The sequence below is a fragment of the Bufo gargarizans genome, chromosome 6, assembly GCF_014858855.1.
Source record: "Bufo gargarizans isolate SCDJY-AF-19 chromosome 6, ASM1485885v1, whole genome shotgun sequence".
In the NCBI taxonomy this organism is placed as follows: domain Eukaryota; kingdom Metazoa; phylum Chordata; class Amphibia; order Anura; family Bufonidae; genus Bufo; species Bufo gargarizans.
The window spans coordinates 135,689,746-135,716,522 of record NC_058085.1 but is presented as its reverse complement, the minus strand read 5'-3'; the positions used below and the strand labels follow the sequence as shown (position 1 = coordinate 135,716,522).

The 26,777-nt window shown below is 42.4% G+C and overlaps 1 protein-coding gene across 2 annotated transcripts in view; it reads left to right on the top strand.

Moving 5' to 3' along the window:
- ITGA2B (integrin subunit alpha 2b) overlaps positions 1-26,777 on the top strand; it is a 78,792-nt gene that overhangs the window by 7,224 nt on the left and 44,791 nt on the right. For both annotated transcript variants that reach the window (XM_044296448.1, XM_044296447.1), the window contains exons 4-9: positions 2,494-2,588; positions 8,816-8,987; positions 10,350-10,399; positions 13,112-13,157; positions 15,045-15,161; positions 16,241-16,285. In XM_044296448.1, coding sequence (XP_044152383.1) covers positions 2,494-2,588; positions 8,816-8,987; positions 10,350-10,399; positions 13,112-13,157; positions 15,045-15,161; positions 16,241-16,285 — 525 coding nt within the window. The remainder of the gene's footprint in view (positions 1-2,493; positions 2,589-8,815; positions 8,988-10,349; positions 10,400-13,111; positions 13,158-15,044; positions 15,162-16,240; positions 16,286-26,777) is intronic.

Here is a 26,777-nt window from a genome sequence, read left to right as displayed (position 1 = left end):
AATCCCCAAAGCAATAAATCCCATGACACGGGCCATGATAATCAAGCTTTGACTGAAGCAAAGGACCTGGTGTCTGCCATCTTTCCTGCTATTCAAATCTTCAGGACCGTGAGTAATGAAAAATGTGGTAATATCTATCTTGATGGTCATTTTGTTCGACTAAGGCTAGGTCTACATGCCGACAACTACACTGCACCGATGTAACTCTACAATTTTTATAATGATAGTCTATGGCAGTGATGGCGAACCTATGGCACGGGTGCCAGAGGCGGCACTCAGAGCCCTCTCTGTGGGCACCCACACCCTGGAAAAAGTCTATGGTGTACCAATATGCCTTAGACTTTATCTGCCATTCATCAGCACAGGGCACACTATGAACAGCACAGGCAGCGCACTGAATGTAGGCAGGATATTGTAAATAAATGATAAAGTACATGGAAGATACACTATATTGGACTGTAGTATTAAAGGTAAATTGCTGTGTTGGCACTTTGCGATAAATAAGTGGGTTTATGTTGCAGTTTGCGCACTCGGTCTGTTAAAGGTTCGCCATCACTGGTCTATGGTGTCACACTGCGACATGCTGCGACTGTGACACGACAGTCGCAGAAAAATCAATTTTTGAATGGATTTTTTGCGACTGTTGCAGTGCGACACCATAGACTATCATTATAAAAATTGTCGCGCGACATTGGTGCAGTGTAGTTGTGCCCTATGTGTCACATGTCGTTGTGTAGACCTACAAACAAACAACGTTCGTGTGCATGTAGCCTAATTGTGTGAAATCATCCCAAACATTTATCGCGCTTCCTTTATTATTTATCTTTTTGTGGGAATAGATATAGAAGTTTTAATGATTATCAATAAATGCTATGTTTTAGATAGGGTATATTAATAGATTCAGTGACTTTTTTGCTTGCCTACCTTGCTCCATATTGTTCTAAACCAGTGATTCAGATATGAGGATAGCAGCACCATAAATTATATTATGTGATAGGAGGCACTGCTTTGCAGCATTAATACAATATACATGTCATTTAATTATGTTCTGTCTGAAAGCAATTTCCCACATATAGAAAGTATTAGATTCACACATTTGGACATCTTTGTAATGATGATTGCTGACTATTTAAATTTATTATGAAAAGTATACTGACAGATCATAGAGTTTAAAAGACATCTTGCAACAACCTCATATATTCAGAAAGCCAACTTATCCTGTCCTGTTTTTCCCCCCTGAAATAAGTAGTTTCAGTCTTACCTGGCAGCCACTTATCTCCATCCCTCCACAGATACATAACATCTGTTAGTGAGGACAACTTGGCTAAATTCTCATCACCCATTTGTACACATGCTCTACTCCATTTTGTATCCTTCTCTTGTACCTTATGGAACTTAGTGTTGGCTGAGACCAGTAGTTCTGATGGTCAAGTCTTATCTCAAGAAGTAGAAGCTTGCACATTCCAAGAAGCTGAGGTCATAATGTGTTATGTGCCATATTTTTCTAATGGTTCTTTTTGTAAGACTGGTGATTGGCTCAATAGCTCAGCATTCTGGCTGTTTTCTAAGAGATTTAATTGGACACTTTTGAATACTCTGAACAACTATAAAGGTTTTGTAGTTGTCTTCAATAAGTCAGAGTAAGTTTGAATCACACAGTGTCTGTGCCTCAAGTCTTGCTCTTTAGGACGCTGCATCTAATTGGGAACCGTCTGGCAGACTGGGAGGCCTGGGCCTTAACCTAAATTATTTCCTAACGGCATTGGGGTGATTTCGCTGACACATCCAATAACAACTGTTATGTTCTCATCTGAGACAGTGGAGGCATATCGCTAGGATATACCCCCATTGTCTGATAGGTAAAGGTCCCAGAGGTGGGACCTTTACCTATCTCCTAAACAGAGCCTAGAAAGTGGTGGAGGGCGCACTGCACATGCGAAGCCACCCTCCATTCATTTCCATGGGATCTGCCGAAAATAGCCAAGTGCTGGCTCGGCTATTTCTGTCAGGCCCATAGATGTGAACGGGAGTGGTGGCCGTGTATGCATGGTGCACTCCTATTCACTTCCATGGGGAGAGAGCTTGGTGGTGGCTGGAATGGAGTATCCTAGCGATATGCCCCCATTGTCTCAGATGAGAAAACCCCCTTTAAAGATGGCTGTCAGCTGAACAATTGTGATGTTTCTGTGGTAAGCTTTCATCATCTTTTTTATGGAGTCCATGCAGATCCACCATGATTCTAGAGGAGAATAACTGTATAATATCTTGATATTTGGGAAGGAGTCTATTTATGACTTTGGAGAGATATAGAGGTATGGTACAGACCAATAGAAGTGTATGGGTGCCCTAGTACTGCTGCTTTAAACCCTGAGATTGTACAAGGCCATAACATAACATGAGGGCCAGGTCTACTCCACTCATTGCAGTCGAGGTTGAAGACATTTATTTCAGCTTCTTTATCCTGCAGCTTAAATTGTTGTGTTTATCCCATAGGTGACATAATTGACACTAAGAATCATGTGGTACAGATATTCAAGTCTGACCAGTGGCTTGGAGCAACAGTAAGAACATGGGACAGAAACATTCTGGTATGATGCATATCATATGGTGTATACTAATGGGGTTCAAGCATCAAGTAGCCAATTAGCAGTTTTTTTGTTGCTTCACCTCCCTCCAAAAATGTAATTAATAAAATGTAATCAAAAAGTTATACACCCCAAAATGGTATCACTGAAAACTAAAGATCACCCCACAAAAAATGAGCCCTTATACAGCTCCACAGACATAAATATGTGGATTAAAATATTGCAATGAAAAGCAAAAAAGTAAGAATTAGTCTTACCGGTAATTGTATTTCCAGGAGTCCAACATGACAGCACCACATGGAGGATGTCTCCCCGCCCACTATTGGGACAGGAAAAAGAGAGAGGTTAAAAGTTCCCCCCCACCCCACACACACCAGTGTTTTCTAAATGATTTCCCAATAATGGATATCTTACAGTAACCCCTTAAACAAAATAATAGAAGAATAATAATGGGGAGGAAACTCCGGGTGCTGTCATGTCAGACTCCTGGAAATACAATTACCGGTAAGACTAATTCTTACTTTCCAGGACGTCCTCCATGACAGCACCACATGGAGTAATACCATATTAATATACAGACCTAGGGAGGGACCACGGCTTGGAGAACTTTCCATCCAAACCTCTAGTCATGGTTTCCTGCAATATCTAATCTATAGTGTTTGCAAATGGTATGAGAATTTGACCATGTAGCCACCTTGCAAATCTGGTCAATAAAAGCTTCTGCGTGTTTTGCCCACGAAGCTGCAACTGCTCTAGTGGAATGGGCTTAATTGCCGATTTTATCCACCTGGCTAACGTTGTCTTTGAAGTTTTCCTGCCCTTGTTTCGGCTGGCAAATTGTATGAATAGATTAGAGTCCTGTCTAAATCCACTGGTAGCTTCTAAATAGATAAGAAGAGAACGTCTGACATCTAGTGGAAGCTTTTTATCCCTGTCATTTTTGGGATCCGCACAAAAGGTAGGTAGTATAATTTCCTGATTTAGATGGAACGTAGAAACTACCTTTGGTAAGAAGGTTGGATCTAGTCTAGGGATAACCCTATCTTTTAAAATTTTAAGGTAAGCTTCTCGGGTGGTTAAAGCTTGAATTTCACCTAACCTACGGGCCGATGTAATTGCCACTAAGAAGACCGTTTTTTGGGATAGATGTTTCAAAGAGCTATCTTGCATAGGTTCAAAGGGTTCCTTTTTTTAAACCATTGAGAACTATTGTCAGGTCCCAAGGTGGGACTGAGGATTTTAGAGTTGGCCTAATCCATGTGGTTGCTTTTATAAACCTGCTTATCCATCTATTTTCTGCCATGGAACAGTTTAGAAACCAGCTCAAGGCTGCTATCCGGACTTTTAGGGTGCTTGGTCTAAGACCCCTATCAAAGCCATCTTGTAGAAAGTTCAGGATTTCCCCCAAACCCGGAAGCAGCGGATTTCCGTTACTTAAAGCTATCCATGAGCAGAATTTCTTCCAAATTTTATTATAGATGGCAGAGGTTTTATGGCCTTTTTGAAGGGTTAATATCACATCGTCCGAAAACCCCTGTAATTTTAATAAGTCCCTTTCAGAAGCCACGCGGTTAACTTTAGCCTGCTTATTTCCGGGTTCCAAATTGAACCCTGAGACAGAAGATCTGGTCTCAGGGGAAGAGTTGTCGGATTTCCAAGGCCAACGAGGTTAGGACAGGAAACCACGCTTGTTTCGGCCAGAACTGGGCTATAAAAATCACTTTTGATGACCCTATCCTGATCTTTCTGAGAATAGCCGGAATCAGATGGAAGGGGGAAAAGCATAAGCCAGCTTCATATCCCATCTCTGGGACAAGGCATCTACCGCAGTCGGATTGTCTTCTAGATCCTGGGAGAAGAAGAAATGTGTTAGAGCATTTTTCTGTGTGGTCTATTTCGGGATATCCCCACTTTGCTATCAAATCCCCCAAAAACTTTTTGTTTAGGGAACACTCACTTGGGTCTAGGTAATGCCTGCTGAGAAAATCTGCTGATTTATTTTTTGACCCTTTTAGGTGAACCGCTGAAATTGATAGTATTTTTCCCTCTGGCCAAGAGAAAATCCTGTTGGAAAGACTCTGAAGCAGAGGGTATCTTGCCCCCCCCCCCCACCTGGTGCTGGCCCAGCAGAAGATCCTGACCTTGTTGCATAGTCTCCCAGACTGCTCGGAGTTCTCGGTAATTTCCAAGTTCCTTGGAAGCAATGATTTCCAATCTTTGCCCCCCATCCCTGCTGACTGGCATCTGTTGTTACAACAGTATAGGGGCTTAGGTTCCAGGGAAATCCATTTGACAGGTTGTCCATATTCTTCGACCATTTCAGAGACTTCCGAGCGTCGTCTTTTATTAGAATTTTCTGATTTAGGGACTGATGGTTCCCATCCCAAACAGAGAGGATCATCTTCTGATATGATCTTGTGTGATACTGGCTCCATGGAACTGTCATGATACAAGCTGTCATCAGGCCTACGATGCTCATTGCCTCTCTGATTGTACAACTGATTTATTTTGAAAAAACTCAAGTCTAGTACAGTTACTAAGAAAATTTGGGTGTCAGGTCAGATTTTTCCCAATTTAGGATCCAACCTAGGTCTTGCAGTAGAGAGATCACAGTCTGAGTATGATCGATTAACATCTGCACTGAGTCTGTGATTTGAAGAAAGTCGTACAGATATGGTAGGATTTTTATTCCTTTCATCCTAAGAAAAGCTACAATCTCTATGATTAATTTTGTCAATACCTGAGGGGCCGATGATATTCGAAATGGAAGACATTGGAATTGGTAATGATTCACTCTGCCTTCTTCCCTTATCGGAAATCTTAAGTATTTTTGGTGATCTGGGTGAATTGACACATGGTAATATGCATTCTTCAGATCTAGGGTGCACATTACCGCTCCTGGAGGAATTAGAGGTGTGGTCGATCTGATAGACTGCATCTTGAAGAGTCGATATTTTATTGATCTGTTCAGAGGTTTCAAATTTATTATGGTTCTGAAAGATCCATCCGGTTTTCTTGCCCTCTTGATGTTTTGGGACCTGAATAACTGCACCCAGATTTTTTAATTTTTTAATGTCTTCTATCAGATTTCTTTGAGTTGTATTTTCTCCGTACCAAGTTAGCACATATTTTTGTGGAGGAACTGACAAAAATTCTATTTTGTAGCCTTCTTGTATGATTTGAAGCGCCCACAGGCTTTCTTTTTGTCTGAGGCCTTTTCAAAGATTTTATCTAATACCAGGCCGAAAACATAAGACCCTGAGAAAGTAATCACGCATAATTTATTTTTAGACACTAGGTCGTCCAACCAATTTTTTAACCATAAGGCTGTTCTTGCTGTATTCAGAAGTGCTCAGTTTTTTGCCGCAAACCTGACTGACTCTGCCAATGAATCTGCTACGAATGCAGTCGCCATTTTTAGGAGAGGAATAGATTCCAGTATATACTCCCTGGGAGTCCCCAATTTTAAATGGTTTTCCAACTGGGACAACCACAAAAGCATGGACCTTGCCACTGTGGTCAGCGGCTGCTGATGTGTCCCACGTTATTCTCAAGAGACCGTCTGCCTTATGATCCATTGGTTCTTTTAGCTGAGATGAATCTTCAAAGGGAATAGACGTTTTTCTAGCCACCCTGGCCACAGGAGTATCTATTTTTGGAATTTCCTCCCACAAATTTGGCTCCTCTTTATCAAAGGCTAGGCGATTCCTAAATTCTCTGGGAATAAAGAGTCTCTTTTCCACATCTTCCCATTCTTCTAAAATAATTTGTTTTAGACTAGAATTTATAGGGAAAATCTTTCTCTTTTTTGCTATTAAACCTGCAAACATTTCATCCTGAATGGCTCTTTTTTGTTCGTCTTCTATGTCCATAGTTTCCCGAACGGCAGTAAGAAGAGAGTCCATATCATCAGATGAGAAGCAGTATTTCCGCTGCTCATCATAGGACGTGGAGGGTAAAGAATCTAATTATTCTTCATCCCCCTCATCCAACTCAGTATATTGTGCCTCCATATTCTCTGACTCGGAATCTAAGACCTCTCTAGGTCTCTTAGCTCTCGGGTTATGACCGATAACAGGAGGGGGTACAAGGGATGTCACAGATGCTTTTATTTCTTCCCTTATAATGGCTCTAAGGTCCGTTAAGAGAGGAGGCTGTTCTTCTTAGATTATTTTATTGATAAAATCATCGCATAAGTTTTTTGCGTATGTATCCTGAAGTCTTTTGTTGCAGGTAGCACATCTTTTAGGCTTCCTTTTAGGTTCCACCTTATGAGTAGTCTCTTTTTCCCCCTAGGAAACATGACGAGCAATTTTTTTAGAAATTTTTTTTTTCTTAAAACCCAAGTCTGGTTTTCCTACTCACATGACCCTGGACAGGAGGCTCTGGGGACTGCTCTCTCCTAATAGAGCTGGAGGAATCCATATGTAAGGACCCTGTTGCTAACCCTCTTAATGTTTAAATGCCCTTGGCACTTACCCCTCCTGTTGCTACGATACTCCTCCTCTTCCTTTCTGGGACTCATCCTAAGAGAGTCAACCGGATGGGACGCGAGGCCGGTAAGACAGGCCTTAATCGTCCTACTCCATGAGAACAGCTGTAGGGCGCCAACATCTTGTTTTCAGGCATCTGTGTGGAACGCACATGCACTCCAACCACTGAAGGAATCCATTATGGGCGCCGCCATCTTACTTCCGGTTGCCCTTACTTCGGCGGAAGTGACGTCAGACGCGCTACGTTCCTGACACCTGCGGCCTCCAAGAGGAGCGAGTCTGGAACCCAAAGCCCCACCAGGGTTGCGACTACCAATCCCCCCGCCCGCGGCAGTATATTCTGACCTGGAATTCAGCCACATGGCCGACAGGTACCGGAAGGGCTGGGGAGGCTAAGGGACCCCCAGTTTTGGAGGTTTTAGCCGGGAGTAGGAGGAAGGAGAGGAACATGCCCTCCGATCCCGACCTCTGCCCTGGTCCAAAAAATTCCAGAGACCTCATCTCTGCCCCATCCATTATTGGGACAGGAGAAACACTGGTGTGTGTGGGGTGGGGGGGAACTTTTAACGTCTCTCTGTTTCCTGTCCCAATAGTGGGCGGGGAGAAATCTTCCATGTGGTGCTGTCATGGAGGACGCCCTGGAAATAATTTTTTCTAAAGCTTTTATTTTTTTACATGAAAAATGATACAAATGTGGTATTGTTGTAATCGTATTGACCCACAGAATGAAGGGCACAGGTCAGTTTTACCTCATAGAGAATGCCATAAAAACAAAACCCATAAAACTGTGGAACTGTGGCGGAATTGTGTTCTCTTTTTTTTTTCAATTCCACCCCATTTGTAACACACGACAATGTGAATGGAAAAATAAAAAAGTTATGGCTCCATGAAGGCAGGGGGTGAAAAACAGAAAATCGCTTCCTCAGGAAAGGGTTAAATGGTTTCACACAATGGTGGCATATCACTGGGTCATCAGCTTTTTTAGACAGTGCTCTGCTCCCAACCATGCTCTTAACCGGGAGTGGTTTCTGAGGTCTGTGTTGCAGTTCCTACAGATCTGTAGGGATTGCTGTGCTTTATCTAGTTCTGCAGCTCTATCTAAGAATCTTTTGTTGTGCAGGTCAAACCTCTGACACCCTAGAAGATAACGGCATATCCTAGCATGTTTTTCTTAAGTTTGGCACTAAAATTTCTAGGAAAATCCCACTCCCTTGTTTATATATGCTAAGACCAAGCCTCTCAGAGTGCCAGCTCTGCCTTCCCTCCTTGGCCACTCCACTCTTGCCTTGAGTGACGGGGCCAGGCATCATCACTGTCTTACTGCCCCTGGAATCCTGCAAATGCACTGATAAATGTACAATTGGCGCATGCGCAGTTCGGAACTTGGCATCAGGGTAAGCCATTTGAGATGTGCAGTGTATGGTAAAAGACAGTGAGGATGCTTGGCCCTGTCGCTCAAAGGGAGAGAGTAGTGGCAAAGGGGAGATGGCCGAGATGAAGAGGTGCTCCAAGGGGCTAGACCCACCCCCTCGGTGAAGGCCTCATTACCATATGCAATAAAACACGCATTTCTCAAAAATGGGGCCACAGATTTGAACAAGAGAGGGGTCATTTTATTCATCAGTATCAACCCTACCAGACATTATACCCGGTTTAATCGGGTTAATCCTGCTGACAGATGATCTATAAATGTTTGTATGATTTCTCTCAACATATTCTCTCACTTTTTGCTTACAGGCTTGTGCCCCCTTGCAGCATTTTACATTTCAGATTAATACAGATAGATTTAATCAGTCTGGGAAAACGCCCACTGGAGCCTGTTACTTGACTACGGATCTGAAGAACAGCTATGAATTTGCTCCATGTCGAGAGCTCACTGTAGAGCATACCTACGCCTTAAGGAAATATAGTACGACTGATGTAATACTTATAATACCCAAAAAACGTATATGCTTTACATGTTCAGCAGCAACTTCTTGACCTTGCTGTGTCATTCCTGAGGGCCCTTTACACGCTCGTTAGCGATTATCTGGCGGTGTAAATGTACCGCCAATTACACAATGAACGAGCGAAACGTTAGATTTTTGCGTATCATTATGAGGAAGAGGGATGGCATTAGCGATCACTCCTCCCCATACTCTGGTCTCCACCAGCAGAGGTCTCCTCCACCAGTGATCAGCAGACTGTTGGGAAGGAATGCTTCCTTCCCGATAATCTGCTGCTCTGTTGTCCTAAAGCAAATTGTTTTACATCTTTTTCTCTGTGTATAGCTGCTTTCAAAATTCAGCTAGCTGCCTTTGGAAACTGATAGTGGTTTCTCCACTTGTACAGATCTGTACAAGATACGTACAGTATTTGTAAAGTTGCTCAGAATTTTATAGAGATTGTAACTGTGTGATGTTGTTCGGACGCAGAGTTTCCTAAGGGTGTGCCCACATGGGTTGTGATTTGTGGCGGATAAATCCACAATAATATTGTAGATTTGTTGCAGATTTTGCCGCAGATTTGCTGCATATTTCACCCTGTGCAATTCCAAGGGTGAGATCTGCAGTGAAAATCCGCCACATAAATTGACATGCTGTGGATTTAAAATCTGCACCTCAACACATGGATGAATCCCATCTACTTTGCTGCTACTGTAAAACATCTGATTTGTTGCACACAATTACGTGGCAGCAAATTCACAGCGTTTCAATCCGGTGTGGACATATCCTAGGGCCTCGTGCACACGCGCGGATGTATTTTGTCATCTGCAAAATGTGTATTCACAAAATACGGATGATGTCCATGTGACATCCGTGTTGCATCCGTTATTTCAGTGGGTCAATGGTCCACATTCTGCAGCTGAGTATAGGACATGTTGTATCTTTTTGTGGAACGGACATATGGATGTGGAAAGCACATGGATGATCCATGTGATTTCCACATGAGTATGTCCATTCCGCAAGAGATAGAACATGACCAATTCTTGGCCGCAAAAGGCGGACCATCACTTCAGTGGGTCCATAAAAATTATAGATGCAACATGGACGTCACATGTATTTTGCAGATCCCAATTTTGAGTATGTGTCATGTGTGTGAGGCCTAAATTGTCAATTTCTAGGTTAGATTTCCCTCTTAGTAAATGGCCACCTTTAGATGCCGTAACTGGCTGTTGTGAACAATGGCAGATGCTGATAAGCACTGTCAATATATATATAATATAGGCACAGCGGAATGGAAAATTGCAGTCAGTGTGTATTAATACATACATTGTCCTTACATTGCACAGAGAATGATACACGTGACTGTGAGCTTGGATTCAGTGCAGAAATAAGCAAGGTGAGTTATTGTGAAGATGTGCAGGGCCCAAGGGGCCTCTCAGGTCCTGCATTACAAGGTGTATCAGGTATGCCCAGGGTGCTCCTCTCACCTTCACTTCAGTGTCTGTCACAGTTTTGCTTTGAACATTCTTTTTATGTTAGCAGAGACCCTGAGACATGTGTGATCTGTGGGGGAAACCATAAGCAAGTGTTTTCTCTTCTACCGTGCTACCACAATTTAAAGCATATCTCCAGCTTCCTGCCAAAAAGACCTCCTCTTAATTCCCACCCTTAGGCGATTCCAGCAACACCTTATATGTGCTGTTTTATGCCGTTTTGAAGAAATAGGGAGGAACTTACGAAGACTGATGCAAATGGAGATGCAACAGATTTCTTAAAATGCACAGGCTATATACTAGAAAATCAAACCTGTTCCAGCTATATGAGGTGTCTTTGGTTTGGGCTATAATTTACACCAGCAAATTTGTCAGGCAGTTGGAGGCCACACCCCTCCCCACTAAGCTCTGCCCACTTTTTTTTATTTTTATGCTGTTAGCGGCATAAGAAATGATGCCACTTTTCGGGTGCAAAGACCATGATGCATACTCCTCATAGTGTTTTTTTCTACTCCTGAATACTAGATGTGAATTTTATTTACGCAATTAAAAGTGAGCTGTAACTTCCGAGCTCTAATGTGCATTGATGGCACCCTTACTACCCGTGTTGCCCTGCTCCAGGTCCTATTAATGATGCATGGCAGCACAGTAAATCTGGATCAAAGCGTGCTTTCTCCTCTTTCGGAAAGAAACAGAGTCCTTAATATTATATGAGCTGGAAGACAGGTAGAATAAGGGGGATTATCTTCAAGATCGGTAATTATCTTGGCTTTTTCTTCCGTCTTGAAGACACACATGCACACTACCACTCCGCTTATACATGGGACCGGGGACCCAGTGGTTTTAATATATATAAACAATAGATTTCCTTATTTTAAGGCCCATATAGAAGCGTCGCTGGATCAACAAGAGGGCAGGTCCATTTCCCCAAACAGTCACTATAGTATACTCTTGATCCGTGCTGCATCAGTCGGGGGTTGTAACTGATCTCCCTCCACCGCTGTCAGTCATGATTCTTCTCACAAATTTTAAACACTGCGTCTCATTCAGAGAAGGACATAAAGCCTCCGATAGTGTAATATAGCATTAAAAATATATGCTGCACACACAATATTTTACTTACTAGATCCACACTCCTTCCATTACACCGAGACTTCCTTCCAGTATGTTTTTCACTTCACACCGCTTTCTCTCCTTTAATCAGACCTCTTCTCCATATGTATCATTAGAAAGCAAGGGAAAAAAACAATGGTGTAGCACCGCAACTTCAAGGTAATTAATGCACCTTATTATACTTACAAGCACGCTTTTTAAAAGTGCACATCTATATAACCACACCGGTGGGGAAAGGGGGGGGTTAGACAATAACAGGGCGTGACAGGAACAAGCCTCCCTAGCGTCACCCACGATGCTAGGGAGGCTCGTTCCCATCGTGCCCTGCTATTGGCTGCCCCCCCCAGGTGCCAGGTGTTTTCATCCGTGCGACGGGGAGATGCAGCGGCGGCCGCGACGCGTGAATGGAAAGTACAATCTGTGTGAGGGGGCCCAGGCATTTGGGGAGGCATTGCAGTTGGCAGACAATTGTGTACAAAATGTATTTGCCAAGAATCTCACATTTATAATGTAGCATTAGCTTTAGTACATTTTCTATAGGGAGTATGGCACTATTACACTTACTTATGTTATTTGTGTTTGCAGAGTGCTGTTGCATTGTGTTTGTTTCTGCTTTTGTGCTTTTAGCCATGGTGATGTGCACCTGCACATTGGGATGTGCTGAATAACCCCCATTTTTTTCTTTGAGTCACAGTAACTGACAGAACGTATTAACTATGAATGTCGGTGCACTGACAGTGATGCACACGGTGATATATTACACCTACCTTTACTACCGAGGCACAGTAACTATATCCCTAAGGCCCCTTTCACGCGAGCGAGTTTTCCGCGTGGGTGCAATGCGTGACGTGAACGCATTGCACCCGCACTGAATCCTGACCCATTCATTTCAATGGGTCTGTGTACATGAGTGTTTTTTTCACACATCAGTTCTGCGTTGCATGAGAATCGCAGTGTGTTCTATATTTTGCGTTTTTCACACAGCCCTGGCCCCATAGAAGTGAATGGGGCTTCAGTGAAAAACGCATTGCATCCGGAAGCAAGTGCGGATGCAATGCGTTTTTCACTGATGGTTGCTAAGAGATGTTGTTTGTAAACCTTCAGCTTTTTATCACGCGCGTGAAAAAGGCATCAAAACGTATTGCACCCGCGCAGAAAAAACTAGACGCAATCGCACACAAAACTGACTGAACTTGCTTGCAAAATGGTGCGAGTTTCACTGAACGCACCCGGACTTCAATCCGTATCGTTCGTGTGAAAGAGGCCTAACAGAATGGATTTACTATGAATGTATGAAGCAATATGGACAATCACAATACATTAGTGCCTTGTACTAACGTTATCTACATGATAAATGCCATCAATGATCTGACACAGAAGGCGGTGAGGACCAGAAGCCAGAAACTGATTTCACTGATGTTCTAATTTAGATAGAGGGAAAGACTTAAAAAGTCAATTGTTTGGAACTATTCACCATAAGGATCCTGGTTTCTCTTCTGCAGACTGGGACTCTATTAGCAGGAGCACCAACTGGCTTCTATTTTGATGGTAAGTTGGTTTCCTTTGCCTGCTTTCCATTCTCACATAGTACATACATAAGGGTACTTTCAGACTAGCGGCAGGCCGCATCCGACAGGCTGTTCACCCTGTCGGATCCGACCTGCCGCTATTTCGCCGTGCCGCCGGACCACTGTTCTGTCCCCATTGACTATAATGGGGACAGGGCAGAGCTCCGGCGCAGCACGGCAGTGCACGGCGAAAGGCCGCCGGACTAAAAGTACTGCATGTCCGACTTTTTAGTCCGGCGGCCTCTCACCGCGAACTGCCGTGCTACGCCGGAGCTCTGCCCCAGTCCCCATTATAGTCAATGGGGACGGAGCGGCGGCACGGCGAAATAGCTTCAGGACGGATCCGACAGGGTGAACAGCTAGTGTGAAAGTAGCCTTATATGTAGGACATTACATTTTATAGGTAAATAATATTAATTAAAATCCATTTTTGCTTGAAGGCTTCCCCTATAATATGTGGGGTGACCTTGTAGCAAGAGTTCAATCCCCTGCCTTTCCTGATAAGTAAAAATGGAAAACTGGCATCAGCACAATCAGTCCCAGTTCACTTCTAAAGATACTTTTTCACTGGGAAAGTCACTGGTAAACCACATTGCCTTGTAGGGCTAGCTCAACTGGATGTAATTATACCTTTCACCCTTCATATGTTGCTTAAGGCCTCATGCACACAACCCCATTCACTTCAATGGGGCCGCAAAAGATGCGGACAGCACTCCGTGTGCTGTCCGCATTCGTTGCACCGTTCCGTGGCCCCGCAAACTAAATATAGCATGTCCTATATGCATTTCTACAATGGGCCGCAAGTTCTGTTCCGCAAATTGCGGAAGGCACATGGACGGTTTCCTTTTTTTTGGCGGATCCGCCGTTTGCGGACCACAAAAAACGGCACGGTTGTGTGCATGAGGCCTTATTCTGGAGAAAATGCACCCTTGCACCTTCTGCTTCCTCTGCCAGCCCCATCTCCTTGATTGACATGGCCAGATTCCTGCATAGTCATCTCACCTGGCCCATTAAATGAATGAAAAATACTTCTCCTGGTTAAACCAGGTGAAGCTACTCAGTCCTGTCCAACCAAGTGAAGTGGACTACAGGTCTTTTTTTTTTTTTTTTTTTTCTAGAACCCCTATGTGTTTGAGTGTTAATGAGATATGGGAAATAAAGAGGGTCGTTTTTCACCGTATTTTGGAGTGCTGCCTCTTCTTTGAAAAATCTATAACAAATTGACCCGACAGCCTAAGGTCAGAGGATTTTTTGCACTCGGCTCCACCAGTTAAGTAGTGCTGCTGCTATTTTCTTTGTGTTTTTTATATATATATATATATATATATATATATATATATATCTATACATATATACAATGTTGGGCTATATATTATTTTTTTTCTGCCCATGTGCAGTTTTATCACTATTGCCACTTTTTGTGGTACCTTGCAGGCAGGTCTTCCGTATATCCAAGACAATGTACATAAGATGTCGGAATTATAGAGAGGCAGGTTGAATTGATTATATATAAATATTGGGGAATAGTGAATCAATTCTAATGAACCCATTCATATCATCAGCAGGACTTTTTCACTTGTAGGGGGCTGTCCCCGCCGGTGAAGAAGCACCCACCTGCCTCAAGATTGACAGTTCCAGACATTAAGCACAGCACTGACAATTTCTTGCTCGCACCATGGCTCCAATCAGTCAAGGAAGGGCAGAAGCTTCAGAGAGGCACCTAAAGTGTAGCAGAACCTCTGCCCTTGCTTCTTTACCAGTGTAAAGAAAGTTGCTTTCAGCCTAGTCTTAATGTTTTTTCCTTTTCATTTAGAACTACCAATTTCCCTTTAGACATTTTCAGTAACTTTGTCTTTGTCATACCCAGGACTATTCATGACTGTGCCACTGTCTTCTATTCCGAACGCTCCTAAGGGCATGCTGAGAAATTTTCGGAACCTGTTCACATCACCTGACTTTACCGTTTCTAGAGATGCATATCAAGGTACATATTGATCTCTATTATATAGTCTTTGTTTCCAACTGAATAACCTGAAAAAAAAAAAAAAAAATGGGTCACAGGAAGAGGATGGAGTAAAATGACAAAAGAAAGAATATTGACCCATTGAATCAGCCATCATTGTGGTGCCGTTCTGGTCCTCCCCATCGGTACTGCATTGCTGACATCACATCATAGGGCTGCATTGACATCATACTGCATAGGGCTGCATTGCTGACATCACATCAACAACATGTAACCACTGTAGCCAATCACTGGCCTCAGCAAGGTACCTGGTCACGTGTTTGTGACGTGACATCATCACTGCAGCTGTGTGAACAAAGCCGAGGAGGACAACTGGCTCATTCAACAGGTAAATAATGTTTGTTATTTTATACCATCCTCTGTCTGTGACCCAAGTTTTGTAAATCTCGCAAATCCCTTTTACCTGTTTCATACATTCGCCATCTTTTTTTTTTCCTGTAAGTTGGCATACTATGCATTTATTGCTCTGCATGCTTTAGGTCAAGGGTCCGCAACCTTCGTCACTCCAGATGTGGTGAAACTACAACTCACGTCATGCTCCATTCACTTCTATGGAAGTTCTGAAAACAGCGAAGCAAGTGTGCATGCCGGGAGTCATAGTTTCACACAGCTGGAGTGCAGAAGGATGCTGATCCCTGCTCCAGGTCTAATCTCCTACGTGTCTTCTGTTTTTTAATCAAATTTCAGCACAAGTGGAATTATTAGGAAAGATTTTCCCTCTCTTCTACCAAGATCTAGTTCTCCGCCTTGTCAAAAATAATTCATATACAGTACGTATGAACATTCTGAACATGTTCGTACGTATATGAATTATTACAAACAGTTCTTTTATAGATCATATTCAGTGGTTTCTTATGTATGATGTTACAATGTAAGACAAGCAGTGTAATTCTAGTTCTAGTTCTCTCCAGACTTTCCCAGATGTCTGAATGGCAATCTGCAGTGATACTTCTCACGCTCTTACATTGCTGCTTGTCTAGGAGGACTTGCTGTTTAGGAATTGGATACTTCAAGTATTTCTCTTCTTCCCCTTCTTACAGGTTTCTCAGTTGCTTATGGTGAATTTTCATATGATGACAATCCAGGTATTGTTCCGCTATTAGTATTGTACAGCTGCATGTTGGATGGATTTATTTTTTATCAGTGGCAGCCGTTTTGTAATCTGACCACACAAATTTCCAATGATCTGCTGTGGGATGTGCATTAATATGATTTTAATGGGGTTTATAGAGTTAGAAAAAAATTGGTAAGTTTATTTTCCAGAAGCAGTGCCATTCTTGTCCATTGGCCATGTTTGGTATTGCAGTTGACCCCACTGAGTTGTGGTGCAGTACCAGACCAGCTCATGGACAGGATCACCACTGTTTCTGGAAACAAAGCAAACAGGTTTTTTTTTTTTATATTCTGCTCCTCCTTTTGTACAATCCAAGATTGTTTCCATATATAAATTATAGTGAGCAAACCTCCTACCCATGCTTACAGTCAGTAAGGTTGAAAACAGTCCAGCTGTATTACCATTGTAGAAAGAATTAAGATTAAATAGTGAAGCAAATAATACAAGTCTGGAAAAGGCATTTAAGTGTTGATCCAGAGGAGGGTGAAAGCTCTCAGGAGGCAGATGAAAATGACTCAATATTAGAGGAAGAATACTTCCTGACTCCAAATCTGGCAATCAGAATAAATCCTTAGATTTTTTTCAATATCCCATCTTCGGAATATATTTAGGCCTTTATAATGAATAGATGGTTCAATCAACATCCTCTGGCTGACAGTTCTATAGTCTCACTGCTCTTACAGTAAAGAAACCCTGTCTGATGATGATGATCATGAAACCTTATCATGGTTACAGGCCTGGGTATAAATAGATTGAGAAAAATCTCTCTATACTGTCCATTCATATGTTTGTACATTGCAATTGGATCACCCCAAAGGCATTTTTTTCCAAACTGAATGCTTAACATTGTAATTCTACTCTGTAAACCAGAGATGGCCAACCTGTGGCTCTCCAACAGTTGTAAAACTACAACTCCCACCATGCACTGCTGTAGGCTGATAGCTGAAGGTAGTCTGGGCATGCTGTGAGTTGTAGTTTTGTAACAGCTGGAGAGCCGCAGGTTGGCCATCCCTTCTGTAAGCCATCTACAAGGTTACTAATAAGCATATTAAGAAGAGGGCCCGGGAGGGCATGGTTTGCCATGGAGCGGAGCAGACAGCCATCTTTGCAGCTTCTGACAGGAGATGGAACATCTTCCCTTACCGAACGTACATCAGATCCCAATCAGCCATAATCCATCTTGGGACTTTGCCCACTACAGCTTCGGCCGAGCCTGGCCTTTCTATACCCACAGAATCCCAAGATATCGCGACGGCCTAGCCGACAGACCGGATCCCCAGCCCGAAGTAGCGGGACACGGTCCGCATTGAGAGAGGTGAGCCTCCTCCTATAGACCGGACCTCTCCTGAGACTTGTGGGGTCGGCGACAGGAGGCCTCCGATCGATTAAACCTAGCAGAGAGCGGTTAGTATTAAAATATAAGCTGCAGGATCATTGCCAGCCTGCCGCCATTCGAGAGACGCCACGCAGCTCTGCCTGAGGAGGACCTTAAATAACAAAGAAATACTTGGCGGTCTCTTCCCCGGTCCACTCGGACTGCTCCATAGCCTAGACTTTCCTCTCTGTGGCCTTCTGTGCTACATACAGGCCAGCCCACGGTGTTTCACCCCCCCCCCCCCCCCTCCCCAGCTGTCCTACTCCCATCTAGTCACATCTCTGGCCTAGCCTAACCAGGCCTTATATTCCAGCGCTAACAGGCTCCCTTCTACACTACACCCTTGAGGAGCTAAGCTCCAATTTTTCTGGACTGGGACCGGTGCTTTAAATTAACACACCAGTCCACAGGAACTGCATCACATTTAGAGGACTCTGTCCTAATTTTTGCGAAGTTGCGTCACCCGCAGCAAACTACTCTCCCTTCGCACTCTGTCGTCTGTGGTACCTGATGTAATCTGACGACGCGGCCCACAAGAGACGCAACTGCTTCTTAGCTTTCTCCTGTCGCCATGGTCAAAATTCGGAATCCAAATCCTAAGGACCCCAGCATTATGCACAAATCCAATCTTACATGGGGGAAAAATGGATAAATACATGATGAAAAAGAAGAACCCAATTACTGCTGTCTCTAAATTGTTGACACCATCCAAAGATCCTCTCAATATGGTACAAGAAGACACAGGTGCAGAGTCGGATAGTGATGTTGATACTTCTCTACACTCAGAATCGCTTCCAATCTCCCGCTCCTTTCTACAAAAATCTCTAGACAGAGCCTTAGCAAAGGCCCTAAGCTCCCCTTTCAAAGGATCTGCAAGACATAAAACAAGATGTGAAACAAATAGGTTCCAGAGTGGAGCAACTGGAAAATACACAAGCAGCCATGTGTGAATATCGTTCAGCAGTCACATAGTGCATGTCCTCTTATTAAAAATACCTCAATGCTGCTTTTGAAGCAAGCAGGAACAATTTGAGAATGAGAGGTTTACCGGAAACAGTGCTACCTGTGACCCTACACTTCACAGTGCAACAAATCTTCCACTCTATTCTTGGTGACGCTCACTCAGATGATATTATTGTAGAACATGCCCACAAAGCCTTGAGGAGGAAGCCTAAAGACAGAGAACCACCACTCTACGTAATATGCCGCCTCATCAACTACAAAGTGAAGGAAGAAATACTCCATCTAACTAGATCATCCACCTACATAGAGTATGAAGTTGCTCAAGTACACATTTCTAATATATATATCAAGGTGGCTCTCCCGTTTACTGATATGCAATAGGTGCACTATCATTATGATTCACCCAATCACCTTGCGTTACAATTAATATAGTCCAAAAGATAGGCACTCAACACCTGGGATCACTCTGAATACATATTTTAGTCATAAAAACCACATTATTTACATCCCTTAAAAATGTAAAAAAAAGGCTAAAAATGATACACAATATAATACAAAAAATAGGTTAGGAATGCCACTGAGTAGTAAAAAAATCACCACTTGGCAGTTTGTCACTTTGGTGAAGAAAAGGTATCCCACCACAGGGCAATTCTGCTGTTGTATACCGTAATTCATATATTATCGCAATAGGTGTTATCACAATATGAGGAAATACCAATATGATATGTCACAATGTGTATCTTGGACATCTGGTATATAGTCACTTTTGATAATGGTATCAAGTAGCTTGATTCATTTAGTCCCAGTTATGATAAATCTGGCAACGCTGTTAATTCATGTTATTTACAGATTGTACATATTTATGCGGATCTTATTGACATATCTCCAGATTTATATGTGACTTGATAATTAAAACTGGTTCTTTCTGGATGCCGATCTATATTAGATAAGTGTATGGTCCCACCTTCATATTGATGTTCCACACAGATGCGCAGTGTATCTATTACTCACTGTTCAGGAGTGGAGTCAGGTGTCGGCTGCGGCATCCCACATGAAGCGCTATCTCAATGAATCCTACCTCTGTCTCTCCTGCATTAATACTTGTGTGGTTCGGAGAGTCTGGTCAGCGTCCCACTTGTTTGGTGGTTAAAAGTTAGTATGCCAGGCTGTTTACCGTGTTGTACAAAGAATCTGGTTAGCGTCCCACGTGCTTAGTGGGGAGGTATCGGACAGCCGGCTGACTGTGTTGACCGCATTCACTCAGTGTGTATATCAAATATTAGTTGTTGAATTCCTGGAGCGCTCCATCCTACATTGCTTTAAAAGTTCATATGGGGTGTAACGGCACCCCAGGCATAAAAGGGGGCAAAAGCCGTTTACGAGATATTCCCTTTTCAGATGCAAAGGCAGCTACTAAAGACACCAATCTCCCGAACTGGACATACCACTCGGGCGCAGACAGCGGTGTGTCGAAGGGTGTCAGTTACAGAAGTAGCAAAAATATTTCCTTTTCTGTAGTGGAGAAATGTGTGGACTCTGAAGGCCGCAATTTTTTCATAAAAGGCAAAATAGGTAGCTCCATGTTTACGCTAGGTAACCTATACGCACCTAACAGAGAACAGATCCCCTGGCTTCTCGAGGTCATTAAAAAACGTTCTCAGTTTTCGGAGGGCACTTTAGTCCTGGGCGGTGATTTTAATGTGGCTATGAACTCATTAATTGACACGTCTAACGGCAGATCCTCCTTAAGGTTTCAAGCCTTGGCAAAACTAAAACGTCTTCTCTGCTCTTTACAACTGGCTGATGTCTGGAGAGCTCTACACCCATCCAATAAAGATTACACACACTACTCCACACCTCATTACACATATCAAAGAACTTGATTATATATTTATCCCTATCTCCCATATACAACACTGTCAGTCCTCACCAATTAAATCCTAAGTTTTATCTGATCACTCTTTCGTAGAACTTATATACACAATACCCTACTCCCCCACCAATTCTACATGCTGGAGATTAAATGATATACTGCTGAAATCCCCCCAAAATGTTGAGAAAATTAAGAAACGCCTAGCAGAGTTCTTTGAGACTAATGACAACGGGGAGGTTACCCTGAAGACACTCTGGGAAGCTCATAAAGCTCATGTTAGAGAGGAACTGATTTCCCTCTCAGCATTTGTTCATAAAGAGAAAAGCAAGAAGATTTTTGATCTTTAGCAGAAAATCTCACGCCTCGAGTGTCTGCATAAGAGATCTCGATTAGCCTCACAATATGCATAACTATCGTCCCTCCGAGATTAACTTTAAAATACCCTTAATCTCAGCTCAGCAAAAGCCTACTTTTAAGTAAAATATAAACAGTATGCACATGGTGATAAACCGACCAGATTCATGTTGTCACAGATAAAAAACAGGGAAGCTAAGTCTTTTATCACTGGCCTTAGGGACTCTGCAGGCAATTTACTTCATAAAACAGAAGATATAGCCAAAGAATTTAGCACCTTCTACACTCGACTATATAACCACCCCAGGCGGATACCGATCTCCAGACAAAAATAAACCTAACATCTCATTTTTTATCATCCCTCTCCCTCAATTAACCTCTATTCAATCTCAGAAGCTCTGCTCCCCTATCTCAGATCAGGAGATTAAGGATGCAATAAAAACTTCACCAAAAAATAAATGTCCTGGCCCTGGCTTGTCCTTCTTCTACTACTCCACTTGCTTGGAGACCCTACTCCCATATCTCGGTAAACTCTATAATTCAACCTTATCTGCGGTTCCATTCCATAGGCAAACGCTTGCGGCACAGATCTCCATTATTCATAAAGAGGGCAAAGACCCAATGTACTGTGGTAACTACAGGCCCATCTCCTTATTAAATGTAGACCTCAAGTTATTCACAAAGATTTTAGCCCAAAGACTACAAAACGCCCTCTTTTCCCTTATCTCTCCAGACCAAGTGGGATTTGTGCCTGGAAGAGAGGGAAAAGATAATATATATAGAGTCATACAGCTTACCGCCTTTTCAAAATCCTCGGCTAGACCTTTAATACTGTTAAGCACAGACGCCGAAAAGGCATTAGACCGAGTGGCCTGGAGCTACCTCAAAGCCTCGCTGGCGGCCTTTGGAGTCCCGCACATATTCATAGACTCTATCTTCACTATGTACACAGACCCCACCGCTAGAGTGATGGTGAATGATATGCTGTCGCCTGTGTTTCCCATCCCAAATGGTACCCGCCAGGGATGTCCTCTATCCCCTCTACTTTTTGTGCTAACAATGAAAACATTGCTACAAAAAAATCAGACTAGATAAACTTATACAGGAGTTTGATTGTGGCGGTAGGGGGCTGCGGCGTATACAGATGACCTGCTACGGATGCTGACCAACCCTTCTGTCTCACTCCCCATTATAGAAAACCTTTTTCAAGAATTCAGCCAGATCTCTAACTTCAAAGTGAATATGAGTAAATCGCAAGTCCTTAACATAGCTCTTCCTAAAAATATTAGCACTACTCTTTCCGCTGCTTCCCCCTTTGACTGGTCCCAACCCACAATTACAATTCTTAGGGATTAAAATCTCCTCTGAACCTACTTATCGATATAAAAATTACTTCCCACCACTTTTACAGGAGATCTCTAAAATTCTTTCCTCGTGGCCTACTCCATTTCATGGTTTGGCCATAAAAACATAGCTAAATGCCTTATCTGACCTAAAATAACATACCTCTTACAAGCACTACCTATACATATACCCAATGTGTTCTATTCTATGCTGAATAAGATTTTCTCTAAATACATCTGGGACCACAAGAAACCTAGAATCAAATATTCAACACCCCAACTCCCATCTAAATTTGGTGGGATTGACTGGATCAGATGCCCCTCCCACAAGCTTTAGGTCCATATAGAAAAGGAGTTAGTAGGATATCCACTCAGATTCTTTGTGTATTCTGACCACCCCAGCTTTGTAACCATTAAAACACAAAACCTGCTTACAACTGAGACCAGACGAATCTGAAATCTCTGCGATGTTCTTTTAACATGCTCCCCCTTCCCATCTACGTTATTACAAGTCAGAGACTTATTATACAGCTCTGACCGAGCCCACAATAATACCATACCAAATGGAATAAAAAAACGACATCTCGACTATCGACTCCTTAATCTCGGCTGGAGCAATCCCTTCCCTTAATACACTCATGAAATGACTTAAATGCACATCATTATCACAGCTTTTGTATAATAAGTTCATTCTCTCCTTTAAACAGATACTTTCGTCAAAAGATCTAAATAGATTAGTGACACAGTTTGAATCCTTTCTCACTCAATCAAAAACACCTAAGAAGGTGGTCTCGACCCTATGCAAACTGCTTCTCTCCCCACCTTCAGACACCGAACATTCTTTTATTAAAGCCCAGGAACGTGACCTTGGGAAGACATTCTCAAAAGATGATTTACATAAAATCTTCCTCGCACCTCTAAATGTGTGAGAATGCAGGAGAGCGACTTTAGAATATTGACCAGATGGCACCTCACTCCAGTACTATTGCACAAATACAATTCCAACTATGACTCTAACTGTTGGAGATGCAAACAACATCCAGACACGCACTTTCACCTATGGTGGACTTGCCCCTGAATTATCCCATATTGGAGGTCTGTTCTATCCCAGAGCAATTCAATCACCGGCCTTAACCTACCTCTGATCCCAGAGCTCTGCTTACTATATTCATTAGCAAACAAAATCCCCAAAGGTAAGCTAAAATTAGCTAGATATCTCCTAGCGGCTGCCAGAATATTCCCACATTCTGGAAGTCTGACTCTTCGCCTACACTCCCGCATTGGACAGAAAAGGTTGACTCCCTATATCGTCTAGAATGGGAGTCAAGATCCCATACCCTCTTTCAGAGCACCTAGTCCCTCTTGGCAAAATATAGGCACTTTGAATCCTTGTAGCCTCCAATGTACACACTTATAGGATATATATAATTAGATCCCACCTCACTGTCATGTCCTCTTACTCCTACCTCTTGTCTCCTCTTTCTTCATCAGATTACAAACCCATTCTTAACTTAAGTAAACAGCTAAAATTAGACACTGACAAGCCATCCCCTTCCTCCCCTCACTCCTAAATTTTCCCCTCTCCCTCTTCCCTATTTCTGGGTTACGGTTACAGTTGCAAGGCTAATAATAAGAATTAAGACGGCAATTTCATTTTATTGTTATTTCATGACCTACTTTAACTCCACCTACCTGTGTGAACATTTTTTATATTTATTTTTTTCCTTGATATGGTATACAGCAACTTGCTGCTCTCATTATGTAAAGTTTTCACCGTTTCCTCGGCCTTATGGTATACGGCTAATTTGACTCTACCTGCATACGTAACTTTGGTAACCTGTATTTACTCATGGTATTGTTCTATATATTTACAATGATAATAAAAAGAACTTTGAAAAAAAAAAATTTTAAAATAAGAGGGCCCAATACTCACTCTTGTGGTACCCCACTAGTGATGGTGACCCAATTTGGGTATGTACTGTCAATCAACACCTTCTGTTTGCTATCAAGGAACCAGTTGTTAAACCGTGTACACTTGTTTTTCCCCAGCCCAAGCATTCTCATTTTATGTACTAACCTTTTTAATGTGGTACAGTACCAAAAACCCTTGCAAGGTCTAGATACACAACATCCACATCATTGCCCTGGTCTAGTCTGGAACTTACCTCCTCATAGAAGTTGATCAGATAACTTTGACAGGAATGATCCCTCACAAACCTGTGCTGAAACAGCAGTATACACTTATTTTCATAGATATACTCCAGAATAGATTACCTTAGAAAACTTTTACATTTATTACCACAGTAGCGGTTGAACTTACTGGCTTATAGTTTCCAGATTAATTTTTGAACCCCTTTTTTCATATTGGTTGTTCTGTCTTCATACACGTGCACACAGTGTGCAGTCTGAAATTCAGCATATATCATTCCTGTCTTTCAAATAAGAGGACTGTTTTTTGTAGTCTAACTTGTTTAGTGGTCAACAGGATTGTGAATTGGTAAAACTACAAGAATACAAATGGCGTGTGTAAGTAAAACATATAGAATAGCATGTACAGTAATACATTGACAGAGAAAGCAGATGTCCAAAATGGCTGCCTATACATAGAACTGCATGTCTAGCCAACAGAAATAACTCCCCTAGTGACACTTACACCTAGCTAAACAGATCTGCATAACGTAATGTCCCTGAAACAAGGTAGATCTCACTCACTAGATATACAGGTACCTGCACAAAGATGATGGAGTTTAAGAAGAAGAACTGCATGGAACAGCTCTTCTGATGTCCAGTAGTCTGTATGTAGACTGAAGACTGGGGCTTCTCCTTCCCAGAATGCCTTGCACTACCCACAATGCCTAGCACGTCCCACAAAGTGCAGTGACCAGGAACGGGTTCGCTGACGTCACTTTTAATGCAGTGTCCGGGTTAGGTGGATAATATACTGTATTTGTTTGTGACGCCAATTGCAGCATGCACAGGGTACTATCCCAGGGCCCTTCCAAGGTCTTATAACACACGTCCCAAATTAAGAATGCCAGAGTGGTGTAATGGCCTATAATGTCTCTGTAGTATAGTAATAATTGTGTCATGGTGTCTCCTACCTGGGTATGGCTGGGCTCCTGGTTCACTTGCAATTAATTTAAAATGTAGTGATAGTAGGAGTAATAGAGAAATTTTGTTGAAGAAATGATGTCCAGACCTTTAGATGAAGTTCAAACGTTTCTTTACTTGAAATAACTTTCATCCAAGCGGTATACAGCTTTGGTCTCTTGGTCCCAGCAGGTATTGGCAATCATTAGCAGGAATGAGTACTTCTGATTTAAATGTGGAGCTTGCAGGATAAAACATCTGCTTGGTGGCTCTGTAACTATGGCAGGGTTAGCTTCTGCACTTATCTGGTACCTTCTTCTATGTGGGGACAGACTAGCTGAGGAGGAATTTGCTTCTCCTAGGTCTCTGGACTTGTCTCATAGATGAATTCTCAGGGAATGCTTTCTTCCTGGAACTCTGGAGGTTGTCTGTAGTTTCTGCTTTCCTCATCCAGCAGAGCTGAAGGTGCTCAGACTAGGTATATGACCAAGTCTCAGCTGAGACTAGGTGCTTGCTGTCTTCCCTATGCAGGGGTTCTCCTGGGCACTATTACACAGCCTTCCCCTAGCAGGGGGAAAGCTACACTGACTCTAACTTCCTTCTCCACCCATGCTGCAGAATGTGGGACCAGCCCACCTCTTCCACAGAGGGGGAGCTAAGCTGGAAGTCGCATCATTCCAAGAGCCATAACGTTTTAATTCATTTTTCATTCAATGTGGCCCTATATGACCTTGTTTTTTTTTTAAACAAGTCATAACTTTAATAAAACAATTTTGGTGTACATATGAAATATAAATGTTTATTATTTTTATGGGATAGGGAAAAGAAAATCAACCAATTCTACTATTGTATTTTGCGTGAGCATATATGTTCATTTTAATAACTTTTGAATCCAATATTTTTGGATTTTTTTCTAATGAATGCAATTTCTTTTTTAAATAGTAAACTTTTTTTTTTTGTCCTATTATGACAATTTAATTGTTTCTGTAATGCTTTAGTATACTTTGTATTATTGCCTGTCTATTAGGCTGTCCCTATAGTCAAGGCATGCAGTAGTAGGCGGATCCTTTTCACTATGCAGGTGTTTTGCGTACTGCTTGGTGCCAGTGTCACATGCTTCCTGAGGGTGCCCTATATAAACATGCAGCTGCTGGCCACAGTGGTCTGTGATTGGTATTCCTGCCTTACTAGCTAGTTTTCTGTTTGTTTCTCTGAATCACTGAGTTTTTGCCTGTTTCTCTGACTTTACCTTTGATGTGACCTCCTCATATTTGACTGCTTCTTATTTGACTTTGCTTGACTCCAAAGACATACTGATAGGGAACTTAGATTGTGAGCCCCATTGGGAACAGTTGGATGCTAATGTCTGTAAAGCACTGAGGAATATAGTGGCACTATATAAGTCCATAAAATAAATAAATAAATATTGGACTCTGTTTGGTATTAAACTCCGCTAGTTTGTGAC